Raw genomic sequence first — 17,898 nt, 5'->3', positions numbered from 1 at the left:
AACCCACTCGCCAGCCACCTATTGATAAGTTGTGTGTGAGGAATTTTTTTCTTTCTATAAATTCTGAAGTATTCAATATATGTAAAAAAAATATGTTACATATGCATGTTATAAAGTGAATGATACAATGAATGACTAGACTGTTACCAATACTGTTAAAACTCAAGAAGTTCCATGTTCAGTCCTTTCATCTCGTCCTTGCTGGAAATAACTACTGTCTTGGATATTTTAAACAAAGTAAAGGACTTCCTTGATTTTATTTTATGTAGTGTTTAAGGAAAGATAACTAATGCAACAAAATATACAGAAATCATAGGCAAATAACCTTGCAAGTTTTTAATAGTGAATACACCTATGTAACTACCATTCAGAACAAGAAATAGAACATACACAGCATCTTTGTGGCCATCCTTATGGCCCCTCCAAGTCAACACACTTGTTGACTTGGTGCTTTTAGTGCTTCTTCATCCTGAAGAAACATCATTCTGTAAGCCTTAATTTTCCTCCAGTACGCTAGCAGAGGACAGTGGGTGTAGCTGTTTGTGTGTAGCTTAAGATTGTGGTGATTTTGGGACCAGCAGTTAGCGTAATGGCTATGTCGCTGGACTCCCACGTAGTCGACTGCGGTTCGAGTCCCGGACCCAGGGGCTTAAACGCACGCCGGGTGCGTGTGCATGTGTGTGTGTGCCCATGATCCCGAGAGGAGAATGAAGGAGAAGGGATTGCGGCATGGCCATCCCCTTGGGGGGGTGATTTCTCGCTTTCTGTCTCTCTGTCTGACAAGTGCACGCGCCCTATAGCAAAAACCTCTCCCCCCCAAACAAAAGAAAAAGAAAAAAAAAAGATTGTGGTGATTTTATAGTATCCTGGGCATTTCACATTCATGGAGTAGGTATTTGGGCTTTGTATCAGGTACTTCTTCTTGTGTTTCCTCTTCCCTTTTGGAGAGGGATGAAGGATATCCTTTGAGAAAGGCATGTTCTCAAGGGGAGATTGTCACTGCTAGAAAGCGCTTTTTATCTTTAGTATGTTTTCTGCCTTAAGATCTACTGTATCTACTGTATCAGCTTATTTTTTTTTTAAAGAGAGATTTTTGCTATAGAGCCTATGTACTTGCTGGAGAGACAGAAAGTGAGAAATTACCCCCCTTCCCAGGTAGTATGGTCTTGCCACAGTCCTTTCTCCTTCATTCTCCTCTCAGGATTTTGGGCATGTATGCACACATGCCCAGTGTGAGTTTCAACCTGCTGGGTCCAGGACTTGAACTGTGGTTGACTACATAGGGGTCCAGTGATGTAACCATCACACCATCTGTTTGTCTTTCAGCTTTTTTTTTTTTTTTTAAGAATTATTTTATTTAACTTTATTTATTTAATTTGACCAGAGGAAGACAGAGCGAGAGAGAGAAAGAGAGAGAGAGTGAAAGAAAGTGAGAAAGCAAGCCGCCAAGTCTGGGACTCGAACTGTAGTTGGCCATGTGGGAGTCTAGCACCCTTAACCATCACGCCACCTGCTGGCCCCTATTATTAGTTTTTGCATATTATTAGTTTTTGTATATTCTTTTACATTATTTTGTTTCTGGTTATGCTGGATAGTTAAGTTTTATATTTTATCCAGTTTGATACAGATTCTTTTTTATTGGAGTATTTAGTATATTTATTAAGAACTATGGTATATTTCTGTTTTGATCTATAGTTTCATATTCTTTCATTTATCTATTTTTTTGTCTACTTTCTAGCCTTCTTTTGTATTAATTGGTTATTTTTTACTTTCTATTTTTATTCTCTATAAGCTTGTTATTATAGATTCTTTCATTATTTCCTTAGTGGCTTTCTTGGAAATTATACAGGTCAGAGATCAGCAGATGGCATAATGGTCACGTTGCTGGACTCTCACATAGCTGACTGCAGTTTGAGTCCCAGACCCAGTGGCTTGGAACTCACACCAGGCACCTGTGTGTGTATGTACCACAGGAGAATGGAGGAGAATGGAGGAGAAGGGACTGTGGTGTGGCCGTCCCCCCTGGGGGGATTTCTTGCTTTCTGTCTCTCCTCTGGCAAGTGCATGCACTCTATAGTAAAAATCTCTCCAAAAAAAAAAGAAAAAAAATTATACAGGGCATCCCTGGCTTATTGGAGTAATGTGTTTTATCACTTCCTGGACAATGTAAAGATCTTAAACATTGTGAGAATTTACGTGCTGTTATTGTCATTCATTTATCTTTTTTTGTCCATCATTTATGAGTGTCTATCTTTAGTTTTTTTTTTTTTTTTCTGTTTAAATAGTTCTTCAGTATTACTTATAGTAAGGCTCTGCTGGTGTTAAATTCTCAGTTTTTTGTCTCTTTGAAATGTCTTTCTTTTACCTTCCTAGTTGGATGACATTTTGGCTGGGTATAGAATTCTAAGTTGACAGCCTCCCCCCCACCACACACATCAGGAATGTTCTGGTCCATGGTTTCTGTTTAAAATTTACCTGTCAGAATTGTTTTTTGGAAGGTAATGTATCTTTGTCACCCTCTTGCTGCCTTTTTTTTTGAGTTTTTTGCTATAGGGCGTGTGTACTCGCCAAAAGGACAGAGAGAGACAGAGAGACGGAAAGCAAGAAATCACCACCCCTGGGGGGATAGTCATGCTGCAGTCCCTTCTCCTCCATTCTCCTCTCGGGATCTTGGGCATGCATCATACGTACCCGGTGTGAGTTTAAGCCATTGAGTCCGGGACTCGAACCGTGGTTGACTACATGGGAGTCCAGCAACATAGCCATTATGCCAACTACTGATCCCCCTCTCACTCCTTTTAAGTCATTGGTTTTTCACAGTTGTTTACATAATATGTCCAGAGGTATGTGTGTGATGTATATCTGACTTAAGATTTGTAGAGTTTGCTGAATCTGTGGCTTGGTGTCTTTGGTCAGTTTTGAAATGTTTTTGATAGGAATTTCTTCAGATAATATGTGTATAGATGTGCATGCGTGTGCATGTATATGTATATTTTTAGAGCGAGATTTTTTGCTATAGGGTGTGTGTGCTTGCTGGAGACAGAGAGACAGAAAGACAGAAAACCAGAAAGCAAGAAATCGCCCCCTGAGGGGATGGCCAGATCACAATCTCTTCTCCTCCATTCTCCTCTTGGGATTTCGGGCCCACGCGCGCACAAACACACACACACACACCCGGCATGGAAGCCACTGGATCTGGGACGCAAACTGCGGTCGACTGCATGGGAGTTCAGCTACATAGCCATTATGACATCTGTGGGTCCCGAGATAATATTTTTATACTCTATCATTTGACCTCTATGACTCTCCAGTTATGGACCTTTTCACTATATCCTATATATCTCTTATTTATTTTTTGTATTTCTCATTTTGAAATTTTTTTCTTGTAAAATAGTTTCTGCAGATTACTCTCTTAGGTCTCTGTTATGCTTTGTGGAAGTTGCTGTTAAATGTATCGTTTTTCTTTTGCTTTTAGTTAGGGAATTTACATTTAATCTTTCTTGTTAGCTTCCAGTTGTCAAGTTTATTAGAAAGATAGATAAATGAAAAAGAATCAGAGAAATTCTAGAGATGAGGACTGCAATGCAGGAAGTAAACATTCTGTAGAGTACATTAACATAGCTACCCTATGCAGAAGAAAGAATCTCCGAATTTGAAGACACAACTTTTAAAATAGTTCAAACCATCAAGAAGAAAGAAAAAAAAAAAGCCATTCAAAATGAAGAGAACATACAAGAAAAACAGGACACCATTTGGCAACTGAATATCCATATGCTAGTATCCCAGGTGAAGAGATGGGAAAAGGCATAAAAAATATATTTTATGAAAAGGTAACTGAAACCCTTCAGATCTGCAGAGAGATACAGATTTCCAGATCCAGGAAATGCAAAGAATGTCAAATAGATTAAACATAAGATTTTGTTCAAGTTATATTATAGTCAAAATATCAAAAGTCAAAGATAAAGAGAAAATTCTAAAAATAGCTAGACATAAGTACGAAGTTACTCATAAAAGATACTCCCTCAGACTAAGCAAAGACCTCATAAGCAGAAATCTTACAAACCAAGAGGTATTGGGATGCCATTCAACATTCGGACAAAGAAAGTTTCAATCAATGACCCAGCAAAACTATAATTCAAATTTGAAGGAGAAATGAAATCATTTCTAGACAAACAAAAACTGAAGGGATTAACCAATATTAGAATAGCACTTCAAGAAGTATGTAAGGGAGTACTGCATCTGAAAAAAAAGGAAGATAAATACTACCAGGAAAACATATGAGGGCATACAATTCACCAGTAGAACAACTATACGAAGAAGAAATGATTCAATCTCTGTCACTGGAAAACTACCAAATACCAAAGAAAACAATAATGGAAGAAAAGAAGTTAAAAAACACAAAACAATCAGGAGCCAACCAACAAGAGGGCAGTGGTTAACCTGTACATAGCAATACCATTATTGAATGTAAATGAATTAAACTCCCCAAAGATGGATTGGTTGAAGGGATTGAAAAGAAACAGCAGCTTTTTACTGCTGCTTGCAAGAAACTCACCTCACTAGTAAAGGCACACACAGATGGAGAGTGAACATTTGGAAAAAGTCATTCCATGCAAATGGAAACCATACCAAACAAAAATACCCCAAAGCAAAATAAGATCAGCTATCTTAATATCCGATACAGTAAATTGTAAGCTAAAATCTTAAAAGAAAAAAGAAAAAAGTGACAAAGGGGGGCCATCACAGTTAAGGCAGTAGTTCCATTCCTAATGGTGACTTGGAAAACCATTCTGGGTACATGTGTGTGCATGTGAAAAATCCCTAGAGGGGGAAAAGTGAAGGGGAGATTGTGGTATAACCGTGCCCTAAGAAAACTGAAGGATGATGCAATAGCGATGATTATTTAATATTAAGTCAGCTTTTCAAGTGTTTCTACTGTCTTTTTGTTAGCATAGGTGGGAATAATTGATAATGTGAGAGAATTCCTTGGCTACAGAAATACCAAAATGTTTCAAGATATAGGAAAAACAAGATAATATTAAGATCCCATAAAATGGAGCCAGCGGTTGGTATGAGGATAAAGGCACTGGACTTCTACATGACCAGCTACAGTTTGAGTCCTGGTGGCTTGCTTTCTCACTTTCTCTCTCTCTCTGTATCTCTCTGTCTCTCCACTCTGGCGAGCACATGTACTGTATGGTGAGCACATGTACCGTATAGCAAATTTAAAAATAATAATAACTAAAATTAAATAAATTATTTAAAAAAAACTCATAATGTAGCAGATTTATAGAAGGGTTTAGTGGACACATATGGTAATTGCAAAATAAAATGAGTCTATTCTATTTTTTAAAAAAATGATGTTCTTGGGACCAGCAGTTAGCGTAATGGCTATGTTGCTGGACTCCCCTGTAGTCGACTGCAGTTCGAGTCCCAGACCCGGTGGCTTAAACTCACGCCGGGTGCGTGTGTGTGTGCCCAAGATCCTGAGAGGAGAATGGAGGAGAAGGGGTTGCAGTGTGGCCGTCTGTCCTGGGGGGTGATTTATCACTTTCTGTCTGTCTCTCTTTGTCTTTCTGGTGAGCACATGCACCCTGTAACAAAAACCTCTCCAAAAAAAAAAAAAAATGAAGTGGTTCTGTATAGGAAGACATAGAATAATCTTTAGGATATATTGTTAAGTGGAAACAAAAAGTGGCAGATCACAAATTTAGGAAAAATCCATTTCTGTAAGAAGTAAGAAATAAAATCCAAAGTACATGTGTATCTCTCTCATTATACAGTTTTACAGGAAAAAAGCCTTAGCAGAGTAGATACCATTCTGTTCACCATGCGTACATTTGGAGAGGGATGTTGGAGGTATGGGGGTTTACCTCATGTTCTTCAGAATGATCCAAATTTTTTTTTTTTGGAGAGGTTTTCGCTATAGGGCATGTGCTCACGCCAGACAGACAGAGACATAGAGACAGAAAGTGAGAAATCACCCCCCCAGGGGGGATGGTCACGCCGCAATCCCTTCTCCTCCATTCTCCTCTCGGAATCTTGGGCACGCACGCACACGCGCCTGGTGTGAGTTCTAAGCCACCGGGTCTGGGACGTGAACCGTGGTCTACTACGTGGGAGTCCAGCGACATAGCCATTACGCTAACTGCTGGTTCCCAAGATCCAAATTTTTTAAAAAAAGAGACTAAATTTACATATCATATAATGAACAAATTATCATTGTAAATGATCTAATCTTTTTTTTCTGTTATATGTTTTGTTAGGATTGGTCCAAAGGAAGATTTTTTCCACTGTTTGAAATGTAACTTATGCCTAGCTTTGAATCTTCAAGGAAAACATAAGGTAAATAATTGAGTTTGCCTAATTTTAAAGTATTGTAGTGTTTTTGAAAGCCAGCTTAAATTCTAATATGTTTTGGAAGCATGCTAATTTTCAGATAGTACCAAGTGCAAGTATATTGCTTTTTAGAAAAGCAATATTATGAAAAATATATTTCAAAGTATATGGCTCATCATATCTGATCTATAATTTCTTTTCTCTATGGAGTAAGAATGCTTTAATCAATTTATAAGTTGGTTAATGATTCTTAAGAATAACTTTAAAATAGAAATACCGAGCAGTGTAACCTATTAGCACAGCATTCTAAGAAAATTCAGAAAGTAGTGTTTTATTTTCTCTCATAGTTAAGACATAAATATTTTTAATCTCATTATAGGAATTATTTCACGTTTTCTGGCTCTCTTTCATTATTTGTAAACAACTGACAAAGTATTACATATTTAATACTGATTGTATCTACACCAAGAATTTAGAGAATGAGGGACTGGCATAGGTAGAGTGAAGTTTAAATGATATTTGTGAAAGTACAGTATAAGAAATTCCAAATAAGGGGGGAACCAGCAGCTAGCATAATGGCTATGTCGCTGAACTCCCACGTAGGCGACCGTGTTTCGTGTCCTGGACCCGCTGGCTTAAAACCCATGCTGGGCACGTGTGCGTGTGTGTGCATGTGTGTGTGTGTGCATGCCCAAGATCCCGAGAGGAGAATGGAGGAGAAGGGATTGCGGCGTGATCATCCCCCCTGGGGGGTGATTTCTCGCTTCCTGTCTCTATGTCTCTCTCTGTCTCTCTGGCGAGCGCAAGTGCCCTATAGTGAAAATCTCCCCAGAAAAAAAAAAAAAAAAAAAAGAAATTATACTTAATTTTAGTTAACAATATTGTTTGTAGGTGTTGATACAATCAGAGACAGATACTGATTAGAAAAGAGAGCATTTGAAATAATTTGCTTAGCACTATTCTAGGTTCAATAGAAGATAAAGGTAAGAGGTTATTGCAGAAATGTAATAGCAGATAGTGCCTAGGCCTAAATAGAAAGTTGATGAGGAAAGCTGACATCAATGATGAACATACAGTATATGCTAACAGAGTGTTGGGGAAAACGAATGGTTGAATAAAAATGACTTCCAAGTGTTTCCCCCCTGGGCTAAGGTACTTAATTAATAAATTGTATATTTGTTCTAGATAAAAGATCAAGTTTGCTTATTTAAAAAAAATACTTAATTTTATTTATTATGATTGTATTTTTAAAATTTATTATAGGCATGTGCTCATCAGAGAGAGAGAAAGAGAGAGAGAGAGAGGGAGGAAGTGAATAAGAAAGCTGCCAGATCCAGGACCATGTGGGAGTCCAGTGCTCTAATCACTGTGCCACTGTTGGTCCTCCAAGATTGGATTTATAAACTTGAGTTTGGAGTGATAGCAGGATATGTCAGTGGAGATAGCCAGGAATCAGTAGCCTCTTATGAATTACGTTTCTGTGGTGCTGTTTTGGTTTCTAAAGCATGTGTAGTGTGTGCCTGTGTACATGCTGTGTGTATGCACACACACAACCAACTCCTTGAATTCTTATCTTAGCATTTGCATTTCTTTACCTCAGAGGTGATCAGGTATGTTTAATTGCAGAACTGTTAAAATGTATGTGGGTGTGAAGCACACTTTAGAATCAAGTGACGTATGTTTTAGTTTTATCTTGTAAATAAGGAAAATAAGTCTAAAGAAGTGGTAGTTTATTCAGACTCTTAAGGCTTAGTACATAGCAGAGCTGAGACTACAATTCAGGTTTTAAAATGTATTATTTTGAGGGTTTTTCTTCCCATTTCACTCTGTTGTCTTTAAAAAACTATATATATTTTCTCTGGTATTATTTTTATTTTGTTGTCAGTTACTTATTGTTGTATATATTAGTAAATGGCCCTCCCATGTACTCAGGTAATTTTGTTAAAAACTTAGGAGTCATCCATGACACAGCACTTCTTACCTCCCCACATCTAATCAGATATAAATCTTGTCAGGAACTCAAGTTCTGGCCCTACTTGCCCTCTCTGGGCCCAGGGCTTGGTGGGCGACAGTGGGCCTCAGGAAGCACCACAGATCCGCCTTGCCCTGGGCCTCGGGGTGATGGCGGAGAAGGCCTGGCCGGCTGCCCTGGACCTTGGGTTCAAGTGTTCCTGGGGTGGCTGGGGACTCCTGCATGGAGGCAGGTTGAGGTCCGCCTGTCACCGCCAGATGCGAGGCTTGTTGGGAGCCCACACTTTCTCCTCGGGGCCCTTAGAAAACTGCAGGGTGCAGGGCTGCACAGCTGCCCCTGGGAGCCAGAAGGATTGAGGAGGGCAAGGCAGGTGGCACCACCAGCCTCTTAGTCAAGTAGGTGCAGAAGCTTTTTTTAGGAGAAGGTACTGAAGACGTTGGGGAGGACTGTACAAACCAAAGATGAGCAATTTGAACAAAGTACCGGAAATTTCTACCAGCAACAGGCAGAAGGCCACAGACTGTACAAGGACCTGAAGAGTTTCCTTAGTTCAGTGAAGGTAATGCATGAAAGTTCAGAGAGTGTCAGAAACCCTGCAGGAGATCTATAGCAGCGAATGGGAAGGTCATGAGGAACTGAAGGCCATCATAGGGAATAATGATTTCGGGAAAGCTGAAGAAAAACTATCAGACCAGGCCTTGAGGACCGTAGAAAACTATGTAGTCCAGTTCAGCAAGATTAAGGAGAGAATTGCTAAGCAGGATGGAAATTTGTGGACTGTGACCGTACCCGACGCCATCTGGAGAGCCAGAATGCCAAGAAGAAAGATAAGTCCAAGACTGCTAAGGCAGAGGAAGAGTTCAACAAAACCCAGATTGTATTTGAAGATCTGAACCAGGAACTTCTGGAGGAGCTGCCTATTCTTTGTAATAGTTGTATAAGTGTTATGTGACCATCTTCCAAAACATTTCCAACTTGAGGGATGTCTTCTTCAAAGAGATGAGCAAGCTGAACCGTAATCTCTATAAGGTCATGAGCATACCAGAGAAGCAACAATTCCAACAAACTCTTTGTGGTGAAGGCACTATTAAGCAGCAGCAGACATTCTTGAATCATCTATTCTTCAGTTCATACATCTAGTGTCCAGCCCTCTTACCTCACCTACCAGTCCTTCTGTACATTTTTTGATGAGTGAGAGTTAATCTATCTCAGCAACTGAAGAGCTGGCACCTGGTGCAGCTCAGGGAGAAGACAATAAAAAAAAAGAATCCTTAAAAGATGAGGAAATAGAGAAGGATGGGTCTCTGAAGCAAGTTCCTCTGAGGAGAATGAACCTCTATTAGCCTGTAGTGGTCCAACATAGGCCCAGCTTTCTCCCATCACTGAGGATGGGATGTCCCAGGAGGAAGTTCTCCCTTGCTCCCCAGCTCTATCACCAGGCAGAGCCCTTCCCCCATCAGAGCAGCCTTCATCATCTCTGCCAGAAGTCGTCCTTCGAATCTGAACCTCAGGCGAAGGATCTGAACAACCAAAAAAGAAAGCCTCTATCCAGAGGACCTCAGCATCCCCTAGCAGACCTTTTCTACCCAGAGTCACTCCGAGCCCCAAGACCTCCTCAGGAAACATGCCTTCCATCCCTATAACCTCTGGAAGTAATTCATCCACCAGCCCCAGAGTCTCCTTGGAACCTGGGACTCCCAAGTCCTAGGGCCTCCTTAGAGGCTTCTCTTCCTCCAGAGCCACCAGAGAAGCCAGTAAGAACTCCAGAGGCCAGAGAAAAGGAAAATACGCATAGTCTCGGCCCAGAAGAACTTTGTATTTCTCCTATCTTGATGAGCTCTCAGGTTTTCTTAAATCTTAAAGAGACAAGGAAGGTGGAAGAGAACAATAAGGTTATCTCAGCTGACTCCCCTGAGAGCTAAGGCCTTCATCTTCATGATTCTGTGGTTCTAGGAGAGAGGAACCTCATAGCACCTGAGCCTCAAGAAGAGGTATCTACAAGTCAAAGTCCAGTCAGAATTCTATAAGTCAAAATTCAGTTTCTCTGAAGAGAAACTGCCAAGCTCTCCTGCCCCCAAAACACACCTCCTCAGGGAAGTTCCTCAATTAGAGGGTATAGGTCAGGGGGATTTAAGAGCACACATTCATTTCTCAGTTCTCAGTTCTCAGACAGTATGAATGCTGTTGGTCTCTAAAGATTTGGCATTAATAGAGGCTGAGGAGCAGCCTTATGGGAGTAAGGGAGCGAGCAGAGACTTGGAAGTAGTTATACTTGGAATATTTCATTCAAGTTACAGCACTGTTAGAAGAATAAGACTTTATATATTAAGTATAGTGGGAGTCTAATGAGTATAAAAAGCAGAAGTATCTCCAGACAGACACTTGTCTCCACAGAGACACATAAACACAGATACTCAGGGATAGTGACAGATCTTTTACTACTTATTTTCCAAGACCAAAAGCCATATAAACAGGTTTCCAGATTGTTAAATAAAGTATGATTCTGACTAAAAAAAATAACTCAAGCTCTGGAATCAGCTTACTAGAGCTCTCATTTAATTTCTCTTTCTTTTTTTTTAAATGATTATTTTTATTTAATTTATTATTATTATTATTATTATTTTTAATTTGACCAGAAAGACAGAGAGAGTGGGAAAGTGAGAAAGCAAGCTGCTAGGTCCAGTACTTGAACTGTTGTAGGCCATGTGGGAATCCAGCACCTTGACCACTGTGCCACCTGCTGGCCCCAAGTTTCTCTTTCTAGTATATAACTTTGGAAGCTATCTAGCGTCTCTAGGTTCAAACATCTCATCTGTAAAATGGAGTCATAATTATATCTATTTCATTTACAGTCGTAAGAATTAATTGAACTTAAATAGTACTTAACATGGCATGTGGCAAATATGAATAATAAGAACTATTATTTTTACTAATATTAAGTATTTATAGTTTAGCTTACAAATTTAGGGTAGTAGTTTGGAGTAAAATACACACACAGTAGAAAGGTCCCAAACCATATCATTTTTGTATCTTGGGTAAGTCTCTTGACTCCCTGAGTCAGTTTCCTCATCTCTAAAATGAAAGTAATATGAATCTAGATTGATTGAGCATTTTCATTGTTTCAGGTAATTTGCCAAACTTGAATTAAAGAAGGCAAGAAATACAGGTGCTAAAAAACTCTTGGGACCAGCAATTGGCATAATGGCTACGTTGCTGGACTCCCAGGTAGTTGACCATGATTTGAGTCCTGGACCTGGTGGCTTGAACTCATGCTGGGCGTGTGTGCATGCGTGCCCAAGATCCCAAGAGGAGAATGTAGGAGAAGGGATTGCGGCATGGCCAATCCCTTCTCCAATCTCTGCCTCCCCCCACCCCCTGGGGGGTGATTTCTCACTTTCTGTCTCCCTGTTTGTCTCTGTCTTTCTGGAGAGTGCATGTGCCCTATAGCAAAAAATCCTCTCAAAAGATAAACAAAAACAAACAAACAAACAAAACCCCCCAAATGTTTTTGACATAGAGGAAGCATATATTAATGTTAGCTATTAGTTTTAGTATGTTAGTTTTATTGTTTTTGTTACTTTTTTCTCTTTTTATTTATTTTACATTCGTTCACTGAGCATCATCACAGCATACAAAATGTAATTTTCCATCCAGAATATACTGCATAGTGGTTTAATCGTACATGTTATCATAGACAAATAATTTTCCTTTTCTTGTTTCATATATATGTATGTATATATATATTTTCCCCCTATTTGTCACCCTCTGCCATTTTTTTTTTATATGATCAGTTATTTAATTAGGTTCTTGGCAACAAAATCTAGAACACCAATTTGTGAGGATAAACTCCATTTGTAAGGGCAAATACGGATCACAGGTAGCCCTGGAGCTGAGGAACAGCTTTGATTTTTGGTAAAATTTGCGAATCTACAGCTTTCTGATCAGTCTTGCGCTGCTCTGAAATCTCGTATTTCTCCTTCTCTGTGTTGAAGATCTCACCTTCCTGGTGTTTGGCTTCCGCAGTTTCTTTTTCTTGAAGTAAGCATTGGTAAGGTTCTTTGGAATTTTTACTTTGCTATTATCAATTTTTGTGGAGGTGGCAATGACAAATTTCTGGTGTGTTCTACGCAGTGGAACTCGATTGAGAACCAGCAGTCCAGTTCCAAGTAGCAAGCCACTGCTCAGCTGCTTCAGGAAAACCACTCTCTTGCCTCTGTGGTGTCCAGTGAGGATGATCAGAATGGTCCCAGGAGTGATGCTGGCTCGCAGCTCTCTCACCTGCTGACTGAAGGGTTTTTTGCCGTGGCTCAACAGCTTTCAAGGCACATCTTCAGTAGGATAATACCTAGGCATTTTGCGCAGTTTAACGACCCGGGTACCACCATTCTTGTCTCCATCAACCGGTTTTGTGACAGTCGCAAGAACCTTCTCCTTTTTCTTTTCAATCCTGGATTTAGTGGCCGAGTATTTCCTCTTGTACATGGCCTTCCTGGAATACATGGCAGACCGGAGTATCTGCCGATGCCCTGGTCTAGGATGGGGTTTCGACTGCAATGGGGCTTCCCCTTCTGGGGCTTTTTAACCTTGGGGTCACCTTTTTTTTAACTTAGCCTTGGGGTCACCCTTTTTAACCTTGCCACTAGCATCAGCCTTCTTGGCTTCAGGTTTCTTCTCCTTAGTATCCTGTCTTTGCAGCTTTATCGCCTGCCATCGTGTATAGTAGGAAAAAAAGCACCCTCTGCCATTTCTCACCCTCCTCCTACACTGTCTCTGGTGTCTACTGTTGCCTTCCATTCCTTTTTTTATTTCTCCCCACATTTTATTGATTCACAAATATCTTAATTAACTATTTTCAATAGCAGGTTCAGCTGATAATTACATATCTGAACACATGTCTGACTTTAGGCATGAACCTCTGAGTAGAATGAATATACTATAAAGTACATCTAGCTGATGCTATGTAGTTTAATGTGGTCATTAAATAGTGTTTTTTTTTGTTTGTTTGTTTTTTGAGAGGTTTTTGCTACAAGCGCGTGCACTTGCCAGAGAGACAGAGAGAGACAGAAAGAAAGTGAGAAATCACCTCCTGGGAGGATGGCCATCTCTTCTCCTCCATTTTCCTCTTGGGATCTTGCACTCGGTGAAATAGTTTTTTTTTTTTTTTTTTAAATATATTTTGTTAATGTTAAGAAAAGCAGTTTTAGCTTTAATAAATCAAAATAAAAAAGATGCTAAGAGAACTTTGCTTGAAACTTAAAGCCAGGAAACAGGTTAGGATTCTGTTCAAATAGTAGGTACATGAACCTATCGGCAGCTTAAGATAAAACAAAAATCCTTAAATCTGGAGAACAAAGCATAGAAGAACAAAGCATAAAATTAGTAATGTTTTAGTCAAAAGTCCTAAGATTCTATTTCACCAGTTCAGTCTCATGTACTTAATCTATCTTTTATTGTGGTCCAATATTCCCGTTTAAATTCTGGAACATAACATTCAACTCCAGACTTGTCCGTACCATTAAGTTGGCCATTTTTTTGGTTGTTTTGTACTCTTATGTCTGTGTGTCTGTATTTCATTTTACTGGTATAGCACTCCCTTCAAAACTTCTTTGAGAGCTGGTCTGGTGTTGGTAAATTCTTTTAGGTTTTGTTTATCTGAGAATGTTCTTGTCTTTTCTTCCCATATGAAGGATAATCTTGCTGGGTACATTATTCTTAGTTGAAATTGTTTTTCTTTGAATACTTTGAATATATTTTCCCATCCTTTCCTTGCTTGCAATGTTTCCGATGAAAGGTCCACTGTTAGCCTGATGAGGTATCCTTTGTAGGTAATTTGACATCTCTCTCTTGCCAATCTCAGTGTCTTGTCTTTGTGGTTTTGGTCAATCTGGCTATGTGTCTTGGAGAAGATCTTCTTGGGTTGATTCTACTTGGAGTTCTTTGTATTTCTTGGGACTGGATCTTTGAATGCCTCTCCAGGTTTGGAAAGTTTATTTCCAGGATTTCTTGGAATAGATTATCAGTATCCTTATCAGTCTCTTCACCTTCTGGAATACCAATTATCCGGATATTTGAACGTTTAATAGTATCTGGTATTTCTCGGATATTCTCATTTTCTTGGGCTGTTTTTTTCAGTCTTTGTGGTGGATTTTTCTAGACCAGTGATTCTGTCTTTCTACATCTAAGATTCAATCTTCTATATGGTCTAGTCTATTTTTAATACTTTCAAGGGAGATTTTGAGTTCCTGTATCACAGCCTTCATCTCTGTTTTGTTCCCTCTTTTAGATCATGCAAGAACTTCCTCACCTCTTGGAAATCGTCGACTCTTCTCCTGTGTCTTCTGGGATTCATTATTTCTCTTCTCTTCCATCTCTGTTAGCTTTGTCACTATGAATATTCTAAATTCTTTATCTGACATTTCTATGAGTTCCATTGTACTGTCTGTGGATCAAGAGGAGTTTTTCTTTTCCCTTGGAGTAGGGGTATTTTCTTGCTTTCTCATATTTCCTGTGCCCCTGCAGTGATTTATGGTCATCTGAGGGGTTGTTCGTTTCTTCCTAATTCTTGAAATTCAATCTGACTGTTCAGAGGCATGCTGGAGGAGGTGATCTGCATGCAATATCTCTTCTATTCTGTTTTTTTTTTTTTCTCTTTGTGCATCAGATTCAGTGGGAATTGAGGAATATTCCAACCCTAATAGTAATCACATGTTTGGATACTGTTCACTTAGACCTACCTAGACACTCGGTGCATGGAGGCTGAGCCGCCAAGGGATGAAATGAAAAGAAAAAGGGAAAGGAAAGAGAAGCAGAAAGAAGAAAAAAAAATTAAAAAGAAAAAAAAAAGAAAGAAAAATGACTATAAAATAATTTTATATTTTAATTTTAAAAGGCAAAAAATGAAAACCATGCACAGTGGAGAAAGCATTATTTCACAGCTGAAGTTCAGTAGCCATCTCAGAATGGGCCTTAGTTTGTGCCTCTCCTAGATGGGAGGGGGAAAGGCACGGATTAGGAAGTTAAAGGAGGAGCTTGAGAGCCCAGGGAATACTTTACCTTAAAAAAAAAAAAATTTAGAGACACAGAGAGACAGACACAGATGGAGAGAAGGAGACAGAGGTTGCCCTACCAATCTAGAAATAGATCTGGAGGGAGAAGTCTCAGCAGAAAGTCTTCCTTTTTAGTCCCTGAAAGCATTTTTTCACAGCTGAAGTTAGTAGCCATCCTGTTTTTATTATTAATACTACTCTTATATATGACATTTTAATCTAATTCAGCCTTTGTTAATGTGAGTTTGTCTTTCAAACAGTGTATTGAAAATGTCTCCCGGCAGAATTGTCCAATATGTTTGGAGGTAAGCTTAAAATATTTTTGCTTTGGAAGCCTGTCCTTTTCAATTTAAAATAATTGTACATTGGCATTGTCATTATATAAGCACCAACATTTATTTTCTTTACAGGATATTCACACTTCCCGTGTTGTTGCTCATGTCTTGCCATGTGGACATCTTTTACATAAGTAAAGTAACTTTTTTCTCAAAGATGTTTCAAAATAGTGGAGGTTGTTTTTGTTTTACTAAAATAATATTATATTTTCTTTCAGAACGTGCTATGAAGAAATGTTGAAAGAGTGAGTGATAGAATTTTAAAAAATTATAATTGTGAGATGTTGGAGTTTGGGGGGAGATGGGAAGGTGGGCAAACTTTGCTGTTCCTTTCACTGTATTGGGTGTGTCAGGTATTCCCAATGAGATGTGTTGGGTAGATAGTGGTAGTAGATACAAAACATCTCTAGGAATATAGGACTACACCTTTGTCCCCACGTTTCTGTTATGCCTTATCTCATCCCACAACTCAAGACAGCTCCATCTTATTTTCTAGCTGTATTTACTAGGTAGCACATCCTCTGCTATAGGCAGTTGTAAAAATGTTGAAGAATGTTGCCCAAAATTGTGTTAGTTTGTTATATTGGCCATGTGTAATGAAAAACAAAGAAACTTGGTAAAGAGATTTTTCTTTTTTTTAAAAAATATTTAAAGAATTATTTAACATTATTTATTATTTTTTAATTTGACCAGAGAGACGGAGAAAGAGAGAGAAGGAAAGTGAGAAAGCAAGCCATCAGGTCTGGGACTTGAACCATGGTCAGGCATGTGGGAGTCCAGTGCTTTTAACCACCATGCCACCTGCTGGCCCCAGTAAAGAGATTTTTCTAAAGCTGATACTTCACTGGAAGGAAGGATATTGAAATGAGGTGAGCTGCCTTCATAGTCTAGTGGTTAAGGGAACTGCATTCCACATGGCCGACTGGGTCAAGTTCTGGCCCTGATGCCTTGAGGAATATACTCGGTGTATACTCGGAGTGTGCACATGCATTCCCAAAATCCAAACAGGATGGAGAAATGGAGAAGGGATTGCAGCATAACTGTGCCCCATTGGGGGTGCTTTCTGACTCTGTCCCTTTTTCTGGCAAACACATCCTGTGACAATTAACAAATAAACACATAAAAAAAAAATGAGAAGTGAATAGTTAGGGAAGAGGAGACTGTGTAGATGTAGATGTATTTTGGTCCTGCAAATGGATAAGCAGGAATTTTAATCTGATGTAAGAACCAGATAGAGGGGAACCTTTTCAAATTTTTAGGAAGGAAATAATATGACCCAAATGATTTTTGAGGAATACAGTCTCCTCTTAGAATGAATGTATTAAGAAATTGAGATTGTTGAGTCCAGCAGGTGGTGTGGTGATCGAGGCAGTGGACTTCCACATGGCTGACTGTGGTTCGAGTGTCAGACCCAGCACCTTGAAAATCATGCTGGGCGTGTGTGTGTGTATGTGCTCAAAGTCCCAAGAGGAGAATGCAGGAAAAGGGATTGCCATGTGGCAGTCCCTCCAGGGGTTGATTTCTCACCTTTCTCTTACTGTCTTTCTATGGCAAGTGCACATACCCTGTGCCCCGCCCCCCCCAAAAAAAGGGGGGAAATGATGTGGTTTAGTTAAGGAGGCACTTAGTTTTCTTAGACATATGTGAATTAATTATTCTCCATTTAAAGAACCAAAGAAAAGACTTAGCTTTAAAAATGCCCTAAGATACAGGATTTAATTTAAAACTAGTATAGGGTAAAGGTTCTCAGGTTGCTAAGTGATTATCTTGAAATACAACATATTGCCTTGTTTTGTATGAATCTTCTTGTGTACTGAGTTAATATACTTCCCATTTAATATTTGGAAACTCACCTTTCTATTTTTTCTAGAGGCTACAGATGCCCACTGTGTATGCACTCTGCGTTAGATATGACTAGGTACTGGAGACAGCTGGATGATGAGGTTGCGCAGACTCCGATGCCGTCAGAGTACCAGAACATGACTGTGGATGTGAGTAGAGTCAGTGCTCAAAACTTGACAGGTTTTCGTTGGTGTTCTTGTTTATTTTTGGCCTTTTGTTTTCATTTGTCTAGTAAATACTGCTTTGACACAGATGTCAATGTGATGATTGATGGAAAGAACCAAAGGATTTCAATTTTGGTTATATTGCACTCAGACCAGAAAAACAATCCTCACAATACTTTTTTTTTTTTTTTTTTTGGGGG

The 17,898-nt window shown here is 39.2% G+C and overlaps 1 protein-coding gene and 1 pseudogene across 1 annotated transcript in view; both read left to right on the top strand.

The window, feature by feature from the left end:
* RCHY1 (ring finger and CHY zinc finger domain containing 1) overlaps positions 1–17,898 on the top strand; it is a 32,911-nt gene that overhangs the window by 11,751 nt on the left and 3,262 nt on the right. The window contains exons 4-8 of the mRNA XM_006142934.3: positions 6,267–6,345; positions 15,618–15,662; positions 15,768–15,826; positions 15,911–15,937; positions 17,563–17,683. Of these exons, the coding sequence (XP_006142996.1) occupies positions 6,267–6,345; positions 15,618–15,662; positions 15,768–15,826; positions 15,911–15,937; positions 17,563–17,683 (331 nt within the window). The remainder of the gene's footprint in view (positions 1–6,266; positions 6,346–15,617; positions 15,663–15,767; positions 15,827–15,910; positions 15,938–17,562; positions 17,684–17,898) is intronic.
* LOC102492632 (bridging integrator 2 pseudogene) lies at positions 8,747–10,910 on the top strand (annotated as a pseudogene).

This window comes from Tupaia chinensis, unplaced genomic scaffold (assembly GCF_000334495.1).
Source record: "Tupaia chinensis unplaced genomic scaffold, TupChi_1.0 Scaffold000086_1, whole genome shotgun sequence".
NCBI lineage: Eukaryota > Metazoa > Chordata > Mammalia > Scandentia > Tupaiidae > Tupaia > Tupaia belangeri.
Note: the sequence above shows the minus strand (reverse complement) of the source record. Positions and strands in the feature narration are given on the sequence as shown.